This window comes from Bombina bombina, chromosome 8 (assembly GCF_027579735.1).
Source record: "Bombina bombina isolate aBomBom1 chromosome 8, aBomBom1.pri, whole genome shotgun sequence".
NCBI classification, from domain to species: Eukaryota; Metazoa; Chordata; class Amphibia; order Anura; family Bombinatoridae; genus Bombina; species Bombina bombina.
Window position 1 is genome coordinate 77342303 of NC_069506.1, and position 22518 is coordinate 77364820.

Here is a 22518-nt window from a genome sequence, read left to right on the forward strand (position 1 = left end):
AGAAGGCATCTAAGCTTTTTTTTGGTTTCAGTACTCTGGACAGCAGTTTTTTATTGGTGGATGAATTTATCCACCAATCGGCAAGGACAACCCAGGTTGTTCACCAAAAATGGGCCGGCATCTAAACTTACATTCTTGCATTTCAAATAAAGATACCAAGAGAATAAAGACAATTTTATAAAAGGAGTAAATTAGAAAGTTGCTTAAAATTTCATGCTCAATCTGAATCATGTTGGGTACAGTGTCCCTTTAAGGATGGCACCGCGTCACCCTTGCTAAGATCATTTCCTTGCTATGATGGAGGGTACTCTTACCCTTCTCTCTCGACTCTTAGCAGTACTGTGGCTGTCGGGGAAGTCCCACACTAAAAATCTCCGACCAAATTTTCCAACAAACCCAAATAATAAACAGTAGGGAGACAAACAAAAAAAGTACCTGGCCTCTTATATCATCAGTCAAATTTATGCTAGAGGGCTTACATCAACAGTTTTATTTATCATTAGAGTCAAGTCTGCTACAGCTTAGGGATGCTCCCTTCAGCATAGGCGAGTACAGGCTCAAACCAGGGTGACCAGGGTTGTCCAGAAACAAAGCCGAGAGGTGATCAGAGATCAGGCTTCGCTCTCGTTCTCTAGGAATAGCAGTAGCACCGTACCCAATAGTAGCATTGGACTGAAGTTGAACTTAATCAACGATGTCCAAAGGCCGAGCACAGGGGGTACCCAGAGATTTACAGACCAAGGCAGACTAGTAAGAAACTCTGCACCAACCCACACTTAACCTTTTGTTGGAGCCAATCCAGAATCTTCACACGTAGGCAACTTGTGGAATTCTTATCTCAAAATGGCAGAGTTAAAATATTTTTCTCTAACAACGATCAGTTAGCAGCTTTACAAATCTGGTTAAGAGAAGCATAATTATGATAGGTCCAATAAGAGAGCCACTACTGTGGTTGAATGAGCAGCAATACGCTCAGGAGGGGACTTGCCCACCACCACATTGGCCTTTTTTATCAAAGCCTTGAGCCGGGCGGCTAAAGCAGGAACTGTAGCCTTGTGAGATCCAGAAGAGTAAAATTAAGAGGGCTCCAAAAAAATCTAAAAGACTTGGGGGCTGATTATCTAAACTTCACCGGGTTTTTTTTTGGTGAACGATTTTGTTACAATTTTCGATACACTTTAACAATTACACTTTTTCCCTGCTTATTTATGTGTGAATGGTTTATTTGTTTTTTATGATTTTTAATTTACAATTTTCATTATGCACTTTTGTAATGTATGCATCTCCTTCCCATACGAAAATGCAGTATACATACGCCTCTTAGTGAGATTTTAGACCATTCCACCAGGGAAATAGAAGTACTGGTGGAAGAAGTAATACCCATCAATATCTGGGGATAAGTATATCATTTAGCCCTATAGTTTACCGTATTGATACACATAGACCATCTCCGATCCCTCTACCAATTTGGACCCTACAAGAACACTTCTCTTATTTAATAGCATTCACTTACCCCACTGTAAGTTTGGTTTGTGTAGGACCGATCGTTTCGTCCTTCATTGGGCCTCGTCAGTGAGGTGTAGCCATATTCCTCTAAGCACACTGAGCAAGGAGTCCACGTCTGGTTGCCCCTTTTTCCCATAGGAAAACTAAATACATACAGAGAGAAGTGCACTCACAGGAACGAACAACTGGCTCAATTCCATTGTTAGCCTGTTCTATGGCGATTTACTACCTGGGTGCAGCTTCTTTTAGCCCGGTAATGCTTTTCACAGAGTAGAACTTTCCTGTAGTATATCAGTCTGAACCCGCCTATTAGGGTCAGTCCAGCGCCGAAATACCAGGCAATTCTTCTCTGAACAAGGAACACGGCAACCCCAGATGATCGTTTCGTCCTTCATTGGGCCTCGTCAGTGAGGTGTAGCCATATTCCTCTAAGCACACTGAGCAAGGAGGATACTATACTTACTCACAATTATTTAATCTTCAACCACTCCATCTACTTACAAACCATGGGAACAGCCATGGGCACAAAAATGGCACCACAGTATGCAAACCCCTTCATGGCTGACTTAGAACAGAGATTCCTAGCCACTCGCCCTCACAAACCCTTCAAATACTTTCGCTATATCGATGATATTTTCATCATATGGACAGAAGGAGAAAAAACCTTGAACATTTTCAGAAATCATTTAATCTATTTCATGCATCAATCAAGCTTAAAATGAACTTTTCTAGAGACTGTGTCCGCTTCCTGGATACAACAATATCCATCACAAATGGCAAACTGCACTCATCTGTATACAGGAAACCAACAGATAGATGCAGCTACCTCCACAGCTCCAGCTCCAGCTCCCACCCCAATCACATTAAAAATTTCATAATCTACAGTCGGGCTACAAGATACCACAGAATTTGCTCAGATACCAAGGACTGTGACAAACACCTCATCACACTGTCCCAATATTCAGAGAAAAAGCTTACAAAACAAGGATTATAAATAAAAAAATTAACTCTGCCCTCAATACTCCAAGTGAACACTTACTACAATACAGGGAGAAGAAAAACATATCACGTATCCCACTAGTAGTCAAATACAACCCTGCTGTGGAAGGGATACGAAAAATCATAAGACTTACAGCCACTACTCTTAGAGGATCCCACACTCAAAAAAATCTTTCCAAAACCCCCAATCCCGGCATACAGGCAACCACCTAAGCTAAAGCAGAAACTGGTACATAGGAATCTACCCCTTGAGAAATAGAACACTCAGAATGGAACCAAGTGCTGCTATAAAGCTCTCTGCAAACTGTGTCAACACGTTTGTGAAAGCAGCACAGCAAATCACAATAATTAATCTTATAACATTAAAGGGGCATATTCATGTATATCTGCAAATGTGGTATACATGATACATTGGGATGCTATATTGGAGAAACAAGCCAAAAACTGCACCTTCGAATGAACTTACACAGACACTCAATCAAAAACCACTGTGAAACAAAATACTGCACCCCTGTTGGTCACCATTTCACCCAACCTGACCACTCCATCCAAAACATCAAAATTCTCAGAGGCAACTTCAAAAACACCATGGAAAGAAAAACCTTTGAAATGAAAATGATAATGCACTTCAACTTGTTAAATTCTGGACTAAATGTGGACTCTTAACACATTATCAAAATCTTTTGTAATGTACTTTCATTTAGTCAATTACATTGTATATTCCACATTCTTTATACATAGGTACACAGGTAAGCCTATGTCCACACTTTTGTCTTTTTTTAACTTTTGTATTCCCCCTGTATATACAATTTCACATATTTATAGATATTGATTCAATGTTGATATATAACTTTATGTCAGTATATGCTCTATGTAAAGCTATATATTTCCCCTGTCTGTTCTCCTACACTGGACACTGTCTGCCTGTTACCTAAGCCCCCCTCATGATTTTTACGACACCTCCTCCTCTCCCTGCACTGTCTTCTTAGCTATTCTGTGTTTTAAGATACAATCTGTAAATTCCATTGAATTGGTCAGTATTGTTTCAGACTTGATAAAGGAAGGAACTCTTCCGAAAGCTTGTCAACTTATAAATGTATAGTTAGTCCAATAAAAAAAGTATCATTGCTCAATGCAATACTCTTGTTATTTTGATATATATATATATATATATATATATATATATATATATATATATATATATATATATATATATATATATATATATGTATGTATGTGTGTGTGTGTGTATATATATATATATAATTTCATTTTTCATTTTTTCATTTTTCTCACCCTCAAGGTGTATTGTAGGACACCATCACGATATCTATTTTGCAGACCCACCTCTCCTGATTTATCCTTTGTCATCACCCTGACTATCAGTTCCCATTGAGATTCATATAGCTGACAAACTCTGCCCCCCACCCCCTTTTTATTAGTAAACAGACAGGCTTTATCCAGTATGTTTATTATTAATCACCTTTTTACAGTATGAACAGGATATCCCGTCAATAATCCTTTTGGACAATTTTTTTTATCTAGTCATTTGGATAAACTGGCTTCTGACCACTCTCCCACGGAGCAGTTTGGCTATTTCTTGTATGTTTTAGGAGTATTTCTCCTAATAGTTTTACAGCGTCATGTGGACCTCACATTGTTAACCAGGTGGTCACTTATAGAAACATAAAAAAAAAGTACCATTTAGTTCAAATAATTATTCAAGTAACCTTAAAGTTCTTTAAAACATGATAAAAGATTCAAAGTAACTTTGAGTGTAAGATTTTTCTTTTCTTTAGTTGTTAAAAATCATTTTTTGTGTCTTTTTAAAGGAATAGTCTAGTTAATATTACACTTTCATGATTCAGATAGAGCATGCAATTTTAAGCAACTTTCTAATGTACTGTATTTATAATTTTTTCTTTGTTCTCTAGGTATCTTTATTTTGAAAAGCAAGAATGTAATCTTAGAAGCCGGCTCATTTTTGGTTTAGCACACTGGATAGCGCTTGCTGATTGGTGGTTACATTTAGACACCAATTGGCAAGTGCAACCCAGGTGCTGAAACAAAAATGGGCTGGCTCCTAAGCTTACATTTCTGCTTTTCAAATAACTATACCAAGAGAACAAAGAAACGTTGATGGGAGTAAATTAGAAAGTTGCTTAAAATAGCTTGCGCTGTCCAAATTATGAAAGAAAAAAATTGGGTTTCATATCCCTTTAAGTAACTTTGAAAGCGTAAGATTTTTTTTCGTTGTTCGTAAAAATCACTATTTTTAACGTACGTTGCTTTTCTTTTGCAGCTTGTGGTCACATTTTATTGATGTCAGCAGAGCAGTCTGTTGTAGAAGACGGCGGAATTGAACCACACAAGATGACCAATATCCCGATTGATAAATCCAATCTTCCTCGGGTCAATGAAGGTCAGTAATAACTATTAATGTGTGTTTGATGTGGATATTTGTACTGAGAAACACACTATGTAATCACTAACTGTAAGAAACTATATACAGTGGATGTTTAAAGAGACACCGTATATGTATTAAATATATGGGGAATTGCTTATTTAGGTTTATTTTTGTATTTGAAATATTTGGTTTTACTTCGTGAAACCATCGCATATTATTCACAAGAATATGACCATTCAAGTAGGCTGAGCTTGCAGGAATAGCAGGCCTGCTTTTGTTATTTCTCTCTCTCTCGCACAAAAGCTAATACTTAGGCACTGACATTTACATTATGGGTGATAGTTTCAGAGGGTAAAACTAGCTATTCCTATTGCAAAAATGAACCTAAAGGAGAAATGCCAATACATTTGAAGGGCAGTGAAGCCAAAATTAAACTTTAACGATTTGTATACAGTATGACATTTTAAACAACTTTCCAATTTATTTCTATTATCAAATTTTGCTTTGTTTTCTTTGTGCACGTGTCTATATAGCAGTTTATGACAGCAGTGTTTGTATCTATGTATAATGTTGCTATAAACAATGTTGCAAACACTGCCAGATGGCCAGAGACACACGTGCACTCTTCTGAGCTCACCTATGATTACTGTTTAACAAAGGTTACCAAGAGAACTAAGCAATATTGATAACAGAAGTAAATTTGAATGTTTAAAAATGTCATGTTCTATCCAATCCATTGAAGGTTAATTTTGACTTTGCTGTCCCTTTTAATAATATGTAGCTGGTAGAACAAGTTATTGGGAACTCAAGGAGAACAAAAATACAGCACAGTGTCCCATTAAAGGGACATGAAACCCAAATGTTTTCATTCATGATTCAAACAGAACGTGATTTTAAATTGTCTAATTTGCTTCATTCTCTTGGTATCCTTTGTTGAAGAAACAGCAATGCATTACTGGGAGCTAGTTTACACATTGGGTGAGCCAATAACATGAGGCATATATGTGCAGCCATCAATCAGCAGCTCCTGAGCCTACCTAGGTATGTTTTTCAGCAAAGGATACCAAAAGAACAAAACAAATGAGAAAATAGAAGTAAATTGGAAAGTTGTTTCAAATCAAATCTTCTACCAGAATCATGAAAGAAAAACATTGGGTTTTGTGTACCTTTAACCCCTTAGTGACCAGACCATTTTTCAATTTTCTTTTTTTTCTTTTCTTTTTTTTTTTTTTTAATAAATTTATTTATATTCCGAAACATCTTACAAAATCAACAATTCAGAACAATCATGAAAAAAATAATAATGACCCGACAAGTATTTTAAGTGGGTTTGCCCCTGTTTAGCTAGCATAATATTGTATCGAAGAGAGAGGGAATATTTACCTGCAGCAAACTTTTTCGTACGTTCATTAATTTCAGACCAGCGATAGAGAGAATCAAAATTCCAGTTTTGCGAGTTAATGAAATGTCATATTTGGAAATATGCAAGCAAATTTGACCTAAGGATTTCAAAAGTGCGGATTGCATTGTTGAAATTAATGATTTGACCAGATGAGGAAAGTATTTGATTAATGTAATTAAGCCATTTAAAGGACCAGTGATTAAAAACTGCATGGTGGATCCCTAGTAAAAAATCTGGATTCCTCTGAATTGGTAAAAAAGAGAATCTGTAATCTAAGTTTTTAAAATAGTAAATATTCTTGGCCATTCAACAACGGCATTTTTGATAGATATTAAGTTAGTTATATTTACCAGAAGGTTTTTTGCAGGGCAATGAAGAATAGTTTTTAAAGAGAATGGAGCTATTAACACGCTTTCAATCTCCCTAGAGGAGACTTTGTTTGACTCTGTAAACCAATCCAAAGTGATCTTGACTAATGTAGTAAGGTTGTATAGTTTTAATGTCTGTAAAGGACAAAACTGCATTTATCCTTTTTTGACATAGTTTAGAAATTGATATTCGTGCCTTATGGCCATTTAAAAAAATTTTGGAGACAGGCAGAATTGAACTTTAGAATCTCTTGATTAAGGATAAAGAGAGGTACGTTTTGAAGTAAGTATAATATTTAAAGGAATATGATTATCTTATTTAAATTTACTTTGGCAGACAAGGAAAGGGGGAAAGTGACCCAATTCTTAAGATCTGAAATACTTGGGGGCAGTTCAAATTATACCATAACTTAGAGTTTTTATGGAGAAAAATTCCCAGGTATTTAATACAGTCTGTGATGTTAAAGGGATGATTTGCATAGCTATCCCTAAGTTTCCTAATCCATAGAAGTTCGCTTTTTTTCAACATTTAGTCTTATAGCCCGAAAAAGAGCTAAAGATAGAGAACATATAAAGTATTTGTGGGATAGTAGTTGAATCTTCCCCAAAAAATAGGTAATCAGCATATAGGAGGATTTTAAGAAATTCTGAACCAAATCTTATTCCACCGAGTTCTTGGTGTAGCCATATGGCTAAAGGTTCGATGGAAATATTGAAGAGCAAGGGGGAGAGAGGACAGCCTTGACGAGTTCCCCGACCAAGAGAAATTTTCAGAGATAAATTGCCATTAATAAGAAGAAATGAGAAGGGGTTTTTATAAACATTTAGAATAAATTGTAAAAAATGGCCATTAAAGCCAAACTGATATAGGTGGTCCCAAGAAATAGAATCAAACGCCTTCTCTGCATCAACTGTTAATAATGCTACATCCTTACCTGCCTTTTTATTATTATTTTTATGAGGGATATTTTTATTCCAAAAATAGTCAAGCATAATTTCCACTTTCCGTAGCTTGGTAGTTACATTTCTACCATGCATGAATCCTGGATAATTTGATGTAGACATGTGTTTAGTATATTGACTATGATAGAAGTGTGAATTTTATAATCAGAGTTTAAAACAGATATTGGTCTATAGGAGGATGGCTCTTCGAGGTCTTTCCCTTTTTTGGGATTAGAGTAATATTAGCAGCAGCAAAATAGCTAGAAATATGATTAGCAGATATATAATAACTATTAAAAAGTTTAGCTAAGGTAAATGTAATCTCTTCAGAGAGGATTTTATATAGTTCTATTGGGAGCCAAGCAGGATTGGCTGCCTTATTTAACTTAGCGTTTTTGATAGTGGTCACAATCTTATCAATAGAGATCGGGGCATTAATATTCTCTAGCAGAAATATTGGGAAATACTATTTCGGACCAGAAGAATTCCTTATTTATCACATCTATATCCAATTTAGAATAAAGTTTCTGGTAATATCTGAAAAAGACTTTTAATGTTTTTATTATCAGTATATCTGGTAAAACTGTCTTTAATGATGGGAATATAATTTCTGCTCTTATTATTCTTTACCACTTTGGCAAGATATTTAGCTGAACAGCCATAGTACCTTTTAAAGAGATTATTGATTTTATTATCTTCGTCCATGCATTTTTGTTTGATAAAGACCTCTCTTTCTGTTCTAAACCAACAGTATTAAGACCAATTGTCCTGCGTAGGAAGGTTTTTATAATGTCCTAAAGGCATTTTTAACTTGATTCGACAATTGAAGTTCATGTATTGCGCATATCTTTTTCCACTTACACATTTAAGCTTTAATCTAACCTCTTAAAACCATTTTAGATCCATCCCAAAAGGTTTCAATTTTGTCATAATATGCGATATTTAAAGAACAATAGTCTTTCCACTGTTGCGCTAGCCAGTTAACAAACGTACTATTGTTCATTAAAAATCAGGGGAAGGTGAAACTGATGTTTTGATTATTTTCTATATTGGTTAGATGTAAAACCAACGATACAATCGTGTAGTCTGAAATTTAAAATACCGGTATACATTTTGGGAATGAATTCTAGCAAAATAAGTTGTTCTGAAATTAAAATATAGTCTATCCTGGAAAAAGTACGATGTGATTTAGATTTGCAGGAATATGCATTCGTGTCTGGGAATGTGATCCTCCAGATATCTTTGAGTTTAAGTGATGAACAGAATTTTTTTTAAATATTTAGCTGATTTTATTATATTCCGTAGTTTTCTTACAAAGCATTCGATCAATGCTGTGGCAAAGTGTCATATTGAAATCTCCTCCGAGGATCAACTTTCGACAACTGTATGGGTATAATTTTCTTTTAATTAATTCCCAAAATTCAGGGCAAAATGGTTCGGACCATAAACATTGCATAATGTATATTGAATGCCATTAATAAAAATATGGATAATAATATATCTACTGTTTTGGTCACATTCTATTTTAGTGACCTGATAAACTACATTTTTATGAATTAAAATAGCTACCCCACATTTCCTATTCGAACAAGGGGTGGCAAGCACTTCTCTTCCAACCCATCAAGATTTTAATTTGCGCAATTCCTCATCTTTAAGATGGATTTCTTGTAGGAACACAATGTCGGGGGAGTGTTTCCCAAGTTGTGATTTTTCAATTTTCTGACCGTTTGGGACCAAGGGTATTTTTACATTTCTGCGGTGTTTGTGTTTAGCTGTAAATTTCCTCTTACTCATTTACTGTAACCACACATTATATACCGTTTTTCTAGCCATTAAATGGACTTTCTAAAGATACCATTATTTTCATCATATCATATATAATTTACTATAAAAAAAAATCTAAAATATGATGAAAAAATAGAAAAAAAAAAAAACCTTTTCTTTTTAAAGATACGATGAGTCCACGGATTTCATCCTTACTTGTGGGATATCGCCTCCTGGTCAGCAGGAGGAGGCAAAGAGCACCACAGCAGAGCTGTATATATATAGCTCCTCCCCTCCCACTCTAGTCATTCTCTTTGCCTGTGTTAGTGATAAGAAGAGGTAAAGTGAGGTGTTAGTTTAGATTCTTCAATCAAGAGTTTATTATTTTTAAAATGGTACCAGTGAGTGCTATTTTACTATAGGGTGTAGCCGTATTCCTTGTCAGCCTCTAGAGTAGAGCTACAGGTGGCTTTAAAGCAATGGGAACTGGTGGGACTTAACCCTCACTGCGCCTCCCATGCTAGTGCTGCCCTTCAGATGATGGTCTTAGCAGCTATTAACTAAGGCCCTTTCTGTGTCCACAGAGCTGCAGGAGGGAGAAGGCCTCTTGTTCCTGTGGAACTTATCATGCTGTCGCTCAGCATAGAGGTAAGTGCAGTCTTTTATTTTCTAGGCCACTTGCTATCTCAGAAATGACTGTACACTTCTGATCTGTTGGGGAAAATGGGCTCTCTGGATAGGGCTTTCCTGTGTAACAGTGTGTGGGGTTCTCATGTGGCATGTCAACCGACACAAGGACGTTATATCAGATGTTAGAGCTATATTTTATTAGGCCTAAAAGTCTGATAACATGACTGTGTGTTTATACCTGAGGGGCTTTCTACAGGTCACTGCTTAGTGTACTTGGGGCTGACGCTGGGGGTATGTTGCCGGAGTCTTGCAATAAGACTCCGGTTTACGGCTGTGTTTTTGTCCTATCTGTCCGTTTTTTTTAGGACTGATTTTAGCTATGGCCGATGAGATGCACACGATGGGCGGAGCTTACTTTGGCGTGCTTTTCTTCGTTGCAGCGCAGAGTTAATTCACTCCGGAAGTCCCGGCTGCTGGAAGACATTGTGAGTGACGCCACGACCGCATGGTTGAGAGTTAAGCAAGCGGTCTTGGGCGTTTGTGGGCTCCATTCCGGATAGTACCTAAGAGTGGTCGGAGGACCGTGGGGACAGGTAGGCGCCTCAGCAGAGCTGTTGAGGCGAGGTGCTGCTTCTGTTATATCACATTCTATTGGTACTGATATTGTTTAACTTTTTACAGTACAACTGACAAAAACTGGGAAGCGGATTTTCTGAGCAGACAGACATTTCATCCGAGAGAATGGGAGCTCCATCCGGAGGTATTTTCAAACCTGATTCTCAGATGGGGCAGGCCGGAGTTGGATCTCAGGGCATCTCGTCAGAATGTCAAGCTTCCGAGATACGGGTCTAGGTCCAGGGATCCCCAGGCCGAGCTGATAGATGCCTTGGCAGTGCTTTGGTCTTTCAGCCTAGCTTATGTATTTCCTCCATTTGCTCTCCTTCTCCGGGTGATTGCTCGAGTCAAACAGGAGAGGGCATCGGTGATCCTCATCGCCCCTGCGTTGCCTTGCAGGATTTGGTATGTCGATCTGGTGGACATGTCATCTCAGCCACCGTGGAAGCTCCCATTGAGGAAAGACCTTCTCATTCAGGGACCCTTCCATCATCCGAATCTAGTTTCTCTGCAGCTGACTGCTTGGAGATTGAACGCTTAATTTTATCTAAGCAAGGGTTTTCTGATTCGGTCATAGATACCTTGATTCAGGCACGTGGGCCTGTTACTAGGAAAATTTACCATAAGATATGGCGTAAATATCTTTATTGGTGTGAATCCAAGGGCTACTCATGGAGTAGGGTTAGGATTCCCAGGATTTTGTCTTTTCTCCAAGAAGGATTGGAGAAAGGGTTGTCAGCAAGTTCCTTAAAAGGACAGATTTCTGCTTTGTCTATTTTGTTACACAAGCGTCTGGCTGATATTCCAGATGTCCAATCTTTTTCTCAGGCTCTGACTAGAATCAGGCCTGTGTTTAGACCAATTGCTCCTCCTTGGAGTTTGAATTAAGTTCTTAAAGTTCTTTAAGGGGTTCCATTTATTATCTTGGAAAGTTTTATTTTTGGTTGCTATTTCTTCTGCTCGAAGAGTATCTGAGCTTTCGGCATTACAATACAATGTGATTCTCCTTATCTTATTTTCCATTCGGATAAGGTGGTGTTGCGAACCAAACCTGGTTTTCTTCCGAAGGTTGTTTCAAATAAAAATATTAATCAGGAAATTGTTGTTCCTTACTTTGTGTCCTAATCCTTCTTCTTCGAAGGAGCGTCTGTTACATAATTTGGATGTGGTCCTTGCCTTGAAGTTCTACTTACAGGCGACCAAGGATTTTCGTCAATCGTATTCCTTGTTTGTTGTTTTTTCCGAGAAATGTAGGGGTCAGAAAGATACGGCTACCTCCTTTCTTTTTGGCTGAGGAGTATCATCCATTTGGCATATGAGACTGCTGGACAGCAGCCTCCTGAACAAATTACGGCTCATTCCAATAGGGCTGTGTCTTCCTCATGAGCATTCAAAAATGATGCTTCTGTTGAACAGATTTGCAAAGCTGCAACTTGGTCGTCTCTTCACACTTTTTCCAAATTTTCCAAATTTGATACCTTTGCCTCGGCTAAGGCTGTTTTTGGGAGGAAAGTTCTTCAAGCAGTGGTACCTTCCGTTTAGGTTCCCTGTCTTGTCCCTCCCTTTTCATCTGTGTACTATAGCTTTGGTATTGTATCCCACAAGTAAGGATGAAATCCGTGGACTTATCGTATCTTTAAAAAGAAAAGGAAATGTATGCTTACCTGATAAATTTGTTTCTTTTTAGATACGATGAGTTCACGGCCCACCCTGTTTTTATGAGACAGGTCTTATTTTTGTTAAACTTCAGTCATCTCTGCACCTTGGCTTTTCCTTTCTCTTCCTAACTTCGGTCGAATGACTGGAGTGGGAGGGAAGGGAGGAGCTATATATACAGCTCTGCTGTGGTGCTCTTTGCCTTCTCCTGCTGACCAGGAGGCGATATCCCACAAGTAAGGATGAAATCCGTGGACTCATCGTATCTAAAAAGAAACAAATTTATCAGGTAAGCATAAATTTCCTTTTTCTAACTTTGACCCCCAAAATCTCTTACGCATCTACAACCACCAAAAAACACCCATGCTAAATAGTTTCTAAATTTTGTCCTGAGTTTGGAAATATCCAATGTTTACATGTTCTTTGCTTTTTTTGCAAGTTATAGGCCAATAAGTAAAAGTAGCACTTTGCTTTTTCCAAACCATTTTTTTTTTTTTTTTTTTTAGCAAAGTTACATTGTAAGACTGATATCTGTCAGGGATACCTGAATAACCCTTCACGTGTGTGTGTGTATATGTGTGTGTGTGTGTGTGTGTGTGTGTGTATATATACAGGGAGTGCAGAATTATTAGGCAAGTTGTATTTTTGAGGATTAATTTTATTATTGAACAACAACCATGTTCTCAATGAACCCAAAAAACTCATTAATATCAAAGCTGAATATTTTTGGAAGTAGTTTTTAGTTTTAGCTATTTTAGGGGGATATCTGTGTGTGCAGGTGACTATTACTGTGCATAATTATTAGGCAACTTAACAAAAAACAAATATATACCCATTTCAATTATTTATTTTTACCAGTGAAACCAATATAACATCTCAACATTCACAAATATACATTTCTGACATTCAAAAACAAAACAAATCAGTGACCAATATAGCCACCTTTCTTTGCAAGGACACTCAAAAGCCTGCCATCCATGGATTCTGTCAGTGTTTTGATCTGTTCACCATCAACATTGCGTGCAGCAGCAACCACAGCCTCCCAGACACTGTTCAGAGAGGTGTACTGTTTTCCCTCCTTGTAAATCTCACATTTGATGATGGACCACAGGTTCTCAATGGAGTTCAGATCAGGTGAACAAGGAGGCCATGTCATTAGATTTTCTTCTTTTATACCCTTTCTTGCCAGCCACGCTGTGGAGTACTTGGACGCGTGTGATGGAGCATTGTCCTGCATGAAAATCATGTTTTTCTTGAAGGATGCCGACTTCTTCCTGTACCACTGCTTGAAGAAGGTGTCTTCCAGAAACTGGCAGTAGGACTGGGAGTTGAGCTTGACTCCATCCTCAACCCGAAAAGGCCCCACAAGCTCATCTTTGATGATACCAGCCCAAACCAGTACTCCACCTCCACCTTGCTGGCGTCTGAGTCGGACTGGAGCTCTCTGCCCTTTACCAATCCAGCCACGGGCCCATCCATCTGGCCCATCAAGACTCACTCTCATTTCATCAGTCCATAAAACCTTAGAAAAATCAGTCTTGAGATATTTCTTGGCCCAGTCTTGACGTTTCAGCTTGTGTGTCTTGTTCAGTGGTGGTCGTCTTTCAGCCTTTCTTACCTTGGCCATGTCTCTGAGTATTGCACACCTTGTGCTTTTGGGCACTCCAGTGATGTTGCAGCTCTGAAATATGGCCAAACTGGTGGCAAGTGGCATCTTGGCAGCTGCACGCTTGACTTTTCTCAGTTCATGGGCAGTTATTTTGCGCCTTGGTTTTTCCACACGCTTCTTGCGACCCTGTTGACTATTTTGAATGAAACGCTTGATTGTTCGATGATCACGCTTCAGAAGCTTTGCAATTTTAAGAGTGCTGCATCCCTCTGCAAGATATCTCACTATTTTTGACTTTTCTGAGCCTGTCAAGTCCTTCTTTTGACCCATTTTGCCAAAGGAAAGGAAGTTGCCTAATAATTATGCACACCTGATATAGGGTATTGATGTCATTAGACCACACCCCTTCTCATTACAGAGATGCACATCACCTAATATGCTTAATTGGTAGTAGGCTTTCGAGCCTATACAGCTTGGAGTAAGACAACATGCATAAAGAGGATGATGTGGTCAAAATACTCATTTGCCTAATAATTCTGCACTCCCTGTATATATATATATATATATATATATATATATATATATATATATATATATATATATATATATATATATATATAAATTATTTTTTAGTGGACAACTCAAAGTATTGATCTAGGTCCATTTTGGTATATTTCATGCCACCATTTCACCGCTAAATGCGATCAAATAAATTAAAATAATCGTTGTGTGTATATAGATATATTAGCAAATGAAGAGCACTCTCACTTCAAATCCAGCTGCCAGGGTGCAAACAGCAAATCAATAACTCTAAACCATGGAATGCACTGGTCTTTTCAAAACAAACGTGCTTTAATGTGACGTTTCGGGGACCGTATCCCAAACGTGCTTTAATGTGACGTTTCGGGGACCGTATCCCCTTCTGAGGAAGGGGATACGGTCCCCGAAACGTCACATTAAAGCACGTTTGTTTTGAAAAGACCAGTGAGTGCATTCCATGGTTTAGAGTTATATATATATTCTGCAGTGTATTATCCTCCCCTGATCCCCTCCCCAAACAACTCTCTAACCCCCCCCCCCTACCTATTTGCCACCATCTTGGGTTATGACTGCACACATACATTATTTGGACCCAATAGCAGCAGTATAGCAGAACAAAGATAACTCTATTAAGGAGAATATAATTATATACATTAGGCCTTTTATCTAATAAGTCCTCCTAAAGAGTGAACCACTTAATAGATGTCTTGGAGGTGCTAGTGTCGTTTTTAATTTGTGTGTTACCCTTATTTTAAGAGCAATTCATAATAAAAGTTATATTTTAATTTTACCCGTTCTGGAATTACTGCCACAGAGTCTAGGCTAAGAGTGCTTTCAGGTGCATACTTCCAGGAGATATCCACACTCCTTGTGTGATTCTCCTTAGTTTTCTGAAATGGGTACTGGAAGCTGTCTGCCAATACCCAGTTTGCTACAAATTAAAAATAAAAAATTAAGAAATAAAAAGACCCAATTTTTTTTGTAGTGTAGCTGCCCCCAATACCCTACCCCTCTCCCTCCTGCCCATCTTTTGCCGTAGTGTAGTGGTCCTGCCCCCTCACCTCTCATGACCCCTCCTGGATTTCACACCTCCTCCCACCCCCTCCAGCGATGGGCCGCCCAACCGCCTCCCTCCTATCCCTCCCACACCACCAACGATCAGCACCATCGCTGGCCGATGCAGAGAGGGACACAGAGTGGCCCTCTCTGCATCGGTTGCTTACCAGAGGGTATTGCACGATGCCTCAATATTGAGGCATCACTGCAATACCCATACCCTGAAAAAGTGGCTCCAGCGATCACGATCGCTTCCAGCGCTTAAAACCCCAGAGGACGTACAAGGTACTTCCTTGGTCGTTAACGACTGTTTTTTGTAGGATGTACCTTTTACGTCCTTGGTCGTTAAGGGGTTAAGTACATTTTTTAAAAAAAAAAATTAAATCTTTTTTTATAATTTCGTTTGTGGCTCCTAAATTTAAGTAATCACAACCTCTGAAATAACATTTTTATTGAGTTAACTTCCTTTACTATTGCTCAGCACATCATTTGAGAAGTATTTCAATTCAATTGTTCTTTTTTGGTGACTCATTATGCCCAGGATAATTGTGATGAATGAAGTTAATTCCTAACTGTTGACTCTTAGATCCGTATGTGACAGATTGTTTTTTGCCTAGATATCAATATAATCTTATTTTTTGGTTTATGGTTGCACTTTTTTTCTCTCTATATGCATAAACAATAAAAGGTAAATGCTTAAAGGGATACTGAACTCACATTTTTTTTTTCATGATTCAGATAGTGTCCAATTTTAAGCAACTTTCTAATTTACTCCTCATCAATTTTTCTTTGTATCTTTATTTGAAAAAGCAGGGATGTAAAGCTTACGAGCCGGCCCATCTGTGGTTCAGCACCTAGGTACAGCTTTCTGATTGGTGGCTAAATGTACCTGTGACGTGAGTCACCAAGGTCCGAGGGCCTGTTATGGAACATTATTTGGGCAGGGGATACATGGGCTTAAGGATACCCAGAGACTGCATGGAAATGTGGAATTTTATATGCTGGACTATGGAATCGGAGCTATGGCGAATGCAGCAAGTGCTGACCAACCTTGACAAATCTGTTTCTGCACAGGACAAGCTGGGTTGGAGGGATGTGCTGCCTAGCTATCAGTCCCTAAGCAGCACTACAAAGATGCGTCAATGGCAGCCAGTGAAGGATCGCAGCCAGACAATTATGGATAATGCGGAGGAAAAATTCCACAGCAGAGTGCGGAGAAGGTTGTCAATCTACGGAGCCAACCCATCCGAAGCAGCAGTCCTGGTAACGAACGCTGAGGTGGTGAAGCATTTCACCAGGATGATCACCAGGATCATTCAGATGACTGAGATGCTGGGATCAGATACCTCTAAATGGGAAGTTCCGATATGGGACTTCGAGCGGCAAGTCAAAGTTGCCCTTGCTGTGCTAGGAGGGCAAGCTCCAGAGGAGATGTGCATGGAATGGAGAGCCCTGATTCGGCTAGAGATGTGGGAAGATGCACTGGAGAATTGATGTGGCTGCAGAGGCAAAGTCCTGCCCTCCCCAGAATGGAGCTTCGGGGACCAGGTAATCTTGCGGCTCTGCTTGAGAGGACAACCCACAGGTGAGGGGATAGCCGAAGTGTCTGGTGCAAAGAGAGGTCGAGCTTGAGGATCGGTACAGAGCGTTATATTGGTTTGCAGACAGGTGGCAGTCGAGGGCAGAAATGCCCTATTCCCTGGAAGGTGATGGCTTGCATTTGAGGAGAAAGTTGACTTTGGCAGTCCTGAGGAATATCGATTCTGGGACATTCAAAGCAAGAGGCAGGAGCTGTTGCAGCCATCGGAAGCACTTGCCTTAGAGCCTGACCTGACATGGCTTATCTATCAGGAATGGTACCTTGAGGTTGATTACCTAGAACTGCTGGAAAGTGGTCCTTTACTTACTTCAGAGGCAGCGGATCTAGTGGACTTAATATCCACGGATATTGGTCTGGGAGGTGTGGATGAGACAGTGGTCTCCACATGTGGAGTGCAGGGATATGGGGAAGTCTACCCAGATCCCCCAACCCCCTGGCATGGGGACCCTAGTCACCCTTTTATCTCCCCAGCAGGACCTAGAGATCATGGATCTAATTGACTTTTCCTCTGAGGTGTCAGATGCGGATTACCCAGCAGAAGATCAGGCAACAGGGCAGAGTGTTGTTGGCCTCTCCCCACCCCTAGCCGGCGCCCCAGAAAACAGGAATGACAGCCTCACGCTGGCAGATGGACCAGAGGAGCTGGCATTGGGACAGAGAGATGTCGGCCTCTCTCTACAAGCAATGGGAGATTCCTATCCAGTACAAGTGGATGGGACTACAGTCTCCACCTGTATTCTCCAGGGATGCATGGCAGTTGGCCCAGATCCGCAACAACATTTTGGAGTGAGCCCAACCACTCTGTTTTGAAAGGACTCCAGGGAGAAGGGACAGTCGGCACTTCTCACCAGCAGCGGGTATGTTCTATGAGAGAGGCAGAGGTCAGAGAGTGATGCTCTGTTTGGGACAATTTTGTTTGGGGTACTGTGTGAAAACGGGCATTGGGGGAATGGATCTACGGACTAACTTCGAAGTCAACCCGTATAGGGTCTCCTCCTGTGTTAGTCTCCTTCCAAAGGGGGAGATATGTGACGTGAGTCACCAAGATCTGAGGGCCTGTTATGGAGCATTCTTTGGGCAGGGGGGTACATGGGCTTAAGGATACCCAGAGACTGCATGGAAATGTGGAATTGTATATGCTGGACACCCCATGTACTTTAATAACTCTGTCTAATGTCCACTTCACCCTGTATCCATAAATACAGGATGGGTACAGGGTGTGAGTGCCCCTTGTGGGTGCAAATGTGACTCTATAAACCAAGTGGGCATAAAGGACTTTATAGTTCATAAGAGCTGTTTTTATATATTGTAATAAGATGTATTTTATTTACGCTTCAGATCTGATTGTGTCTCAGGATGGTAAACTGATTGTGTTCCTGTGTGATTATGTTAACTAGACTGCCCAAAATCAGATTGTCTGAGTAAACTTTCTTCCCCCAGTTAATAAACTTGATACAGTATGTTAATCTGTTTTACCTGTGAATAGACAATTGTTAGAGGTTTGATGTATTCTTCATATGTTTGCTTTACTGTTTAACCAATTCCCTCTGTTACCTGATACTCTGTGACTCTGGAATGCCAGGGTGTATAAATATGTGTGCTGCTTTTAAATAGTGTTAATTTTGTGTTCAGACCCCTGAGTGTTGCCTCAGCTATGTTCACCTCAATAACTTTAGACTGCGGTTAAAGGGAGATACAGGGAGCTATTGCTCTGGATAAAGGGATGTCCAGGACAAGAGAAGTGTTCTGATGGAGGTAATAATTCGGGGTACCAGGCGGTCCGTCACAGTACCCACCAATCAGCAAGCGCTATCCAGAGTGCAGAACCAAAAAATTGGCCAGTTCGTAATTTACATTTCTGCTTTTCAACTAAAGATAGCAAGAGAACAAAGTAAAATTTATAATAGGAGAAAATTTGAAAATTGCTTAAAATTGCACGCTCTATCTCAATCATGAGAGAAAAAATTTGGGTTCAGTATCCCTTTTAAGAGCAGATTTTGGTAAACTCCTGCTACAATTATACCACATGATAGAATGCCAGTAATATAATAGGACTGTCCCACATAAATTGGGACAGCTGGCAAAAATAGTTCAACTGAATGCAGTTTTCAGATAAATTGTTTTAAATAAATTGATTGTAATGTCAACAGAGATTATAATTAAGTGATGGGCTCTATCCTGGGAATGGTTCTAGTTAGAATATTCTACGAGTTCTGTCTGAAGGGTAATATTCGGAAAGTTTTTTTTAAAGGTATAGTCTAGTCAAAATTAAACTTTTTGGTTCGGCGCCTGGTTAGCACTTACTGATTGGTGTCTAAATGTAGCCATCAATCAGCAAGCACTACCCAGCTGCTGAACCAAAAATGGGCCGGTTTCCAAAGCTTACATTCTTGCTTTTTCAAATAAGATACCAAGAGAATGAAGAAAAATGTATAATAGGAGTAAATTAGAGAGTTACTTTAAAATTGCATGCTCTATCTGAATCATGAAAGTTTTAATTTTGACTATACTATCCCTTTAAATACAGATGAATACTCATACATCAGCTTTGTATTTGCACAATAAGTCTGCTTGAGCTTAATTACAAAGCCAGTGTTTTTTTTTTTTTACCATGGCCATTACACTCCCCCCCCCCCCCTTTCCAGTTTTGTTGATAGAAGGTGTGGCTTATGTCAACAGTATTTAAAGGTTAAAAATGCTCTATTTAAAATCTCAAAGAGGGGAGAGTGTTGATTCCTTCACACTCGAATTTTTGTGTCTTTTTAACTGCCCAGTACCATTTATCCATGTACCGCTAAAATTGTACCTTTATATTATACTTCGTAGTGAGTGACTTGGGTGTATTTGGGGATATGGTACAAACCAGTACCCCAGTATCACAATTACACTATTTGCCCTCGATAATGAATCAAGGGAATTTGAACTGAATGAATGTCTGAATGATCATTCTAGCTTACAAGGTTGTATCAGTGCACCGGGCAGCAAGCACCGGGCGTATCCACTGCAAGGCTGTGTAAAATATAAACATTCAATATAGAAACTGGGTTGTGCCAGATAATAATTTAACTTTATATATAGCCTATCAACAGAGTGGACAGTAGAAAATATAAACTCACAGTTAATATCCTACTCAGACTGCGAATAACATAATCGTAGCTGTATGAGTGCTGCACAGCTGATTGGAATGAAAAATAACTTATAACAGTAAAAACTCACAGCCTGGGTTGTGCCAGACTTAGCTTTATTTATATATTGAACTGTGCGAGATGATGTGTAGTGGTGTGTGCCTGAATAAATACTATGATTAATGAACAATGGAAAATTTATATCTTCTGACTTGGTTATCACTATCCAGATTGATCCACTAAAAAGACTTTGTAATTTACATATACTCAATTTACCTAGTCTGGGTTGTGCCAGACTTAGTTATATCAGATTTATACAGCCTTTCATACATAGTGGATACCGGAATAAGAGCACCTAAACTCATTGTGACTGTACAGACAGAATTACTAACTCTGACACCGTACAGACATAGCTAGACTGAATAATTATCGATATGACCTGGTAGTAACTGCAGGCCATTACCGCAATGTACTCAAGTTATAATTTGTACTGAATAGCAGCATAGTGTGTCTGATACAGTGATACCGAAGGACTTGAACAGAGGGAGTAACAGACGATTACTCGATATAGCTACATTCATATATTGAACTGTGTGAGGTGCTTTGCAGTGGTGTGTACCTGAAGAAATATTATGACTAACAAGTAATGGTAAACTTATACAGGCAAACTGGGTTATTAGTATCCAGATCGATCCACTAGAAAGGCTCTCTAATTTACAAATATTTAACTTATCCAGTCTGGGTTGTGCCAGACTTAGCTACAATAGAAATATTTAGCCCTTCACACATAAGGGACGCCGGAATAATAGCACTTTAACTCATTGTGATTACCAACTCTGACACCGCACAGACATAGCTAGGCTGAATAATTATTCATATGACCTGGTAGTAGCTGCAGGCTATTACCGCAGTGTACTGAAGTTACAATATAGACTGAACATCAGCATGGTATATCTGATCCAGTGATTTTGTAATACTTGAGCAGAGGGAATAATATACGATTACTCGATATAATGACAATCACTCTGACACTGAGGATCATTTTCCTTGTCTCGACATTTTACAAGGCAAAACCATAATTTAATATTAGAATTCAGTAATCCAGTGATTAACAAATAGAGGGGACACGTTCTACCCATTCTCTGATTACATATACCCAACTCACACTTGTAATCACTATTCGATGTAGTTACACTGTAACAGTGTTTTAGCGGACGTTATTTTGTTATTATATTTTTTGGATCATTCATGACTGTGAATATAGACAGGCCTAATTCCAATAACCGGTGATCCAATAAATGTTGATATTACTGGTATATGGTACTGGAGTGTATTTTAATAGTGTTTGTACTTTAACCAACAATTTGGTTTTTTAAAGGTTATAATAAAAGTTAATTTTTATCAAATCCCAGCAGGGACCACCCACCCTTTAGTTTAGGGCCCAGAGTGCTATAAGTGCATACTTTTGGAATTGTGGTATTCTTTATATCATCTTTCCATTCGGTTGGATTAAAATCTCAAATGTAGGTACAGGTAGAAAACCCTATATCCAAATATCCAAACTGCTTGAGACCAGAAAAGGTTTGGATTTCAAAATAGTTTGGATTTTGGAATATTTGCATCTTTAATAATGGAACAGTTTTGAGAGGGGATGGAACCACGTGTAAACAATATCTTATGTCATATAGGGAATATTTGCATGTCATAAAACAGCTGATACATGTAACTAAAGGTAGTTTTATATAACATTACCTTTGTATACATATTACCCTCAGAAAGATAGAACGTTACTGTAATCAGAAAAGTAATATCTGTTGTTTTTAAATAAATATAGACTGTTATTTGCATTTTAGAACACACACAAAAGATTGTGACTTATAGGAAGGAAAAATAGTAATTTTTGATAATTTGTAATTTTTTTTTTATTAATGTTTTAGATTTTAGCATAAATTTTGATTTTGGAATTCCGTATTTGGGGATTTGTTATGGCATATTACAATTACCTCAGAACTACATTAACTCCTTAAGGACCAAGGACGTACAGGGTACATATTACAAAAACTGTCACTTAAAGGGACACTGTACCCAAAAAAATTATTTCGTGATTCAGATTGAGCATGAAATTTTAAGCATCTTTCTAATTTACTCTTATCAAATTTTCTTCATTCTCTTGGTATCTTTATTTGAAATGCCAGAATGTAAGTTTAGATGCCGGACCATTTTTGGTGAACAACCTGGGTTGTCCTTGCTGATTGGTGGATACATTCATCCACCAATAAAAAAGTGCTGTCCAGAGTAC

At 38.7% G+C, this 22518-nt stretch overlaps 1 protein-coding gene across 1 annotated transcript in view; it reads left to right on the plus strand.

Moving 5' to 3' along the window:
* LOC128638460 (trichohyalin) overlaps window positions 1-22518 on the plus strand; it is a 395299-nt gene that overhangs the window by 18219 nt on the left and 354562 nt on the right. Inside the window, exon 2 of the mRNA XM_053690418.1 lies at window positions 4808-4927. Within this exon, the coding sequence (XP_053546393.1) occupies window positions 4828-4927 (100 nt within the window). The 5' untranslated portion in view covers window positions 4808-4827. The remainder of the gene's footprint in view (window positions 1-4807; window positions 4928-22518) is intronic.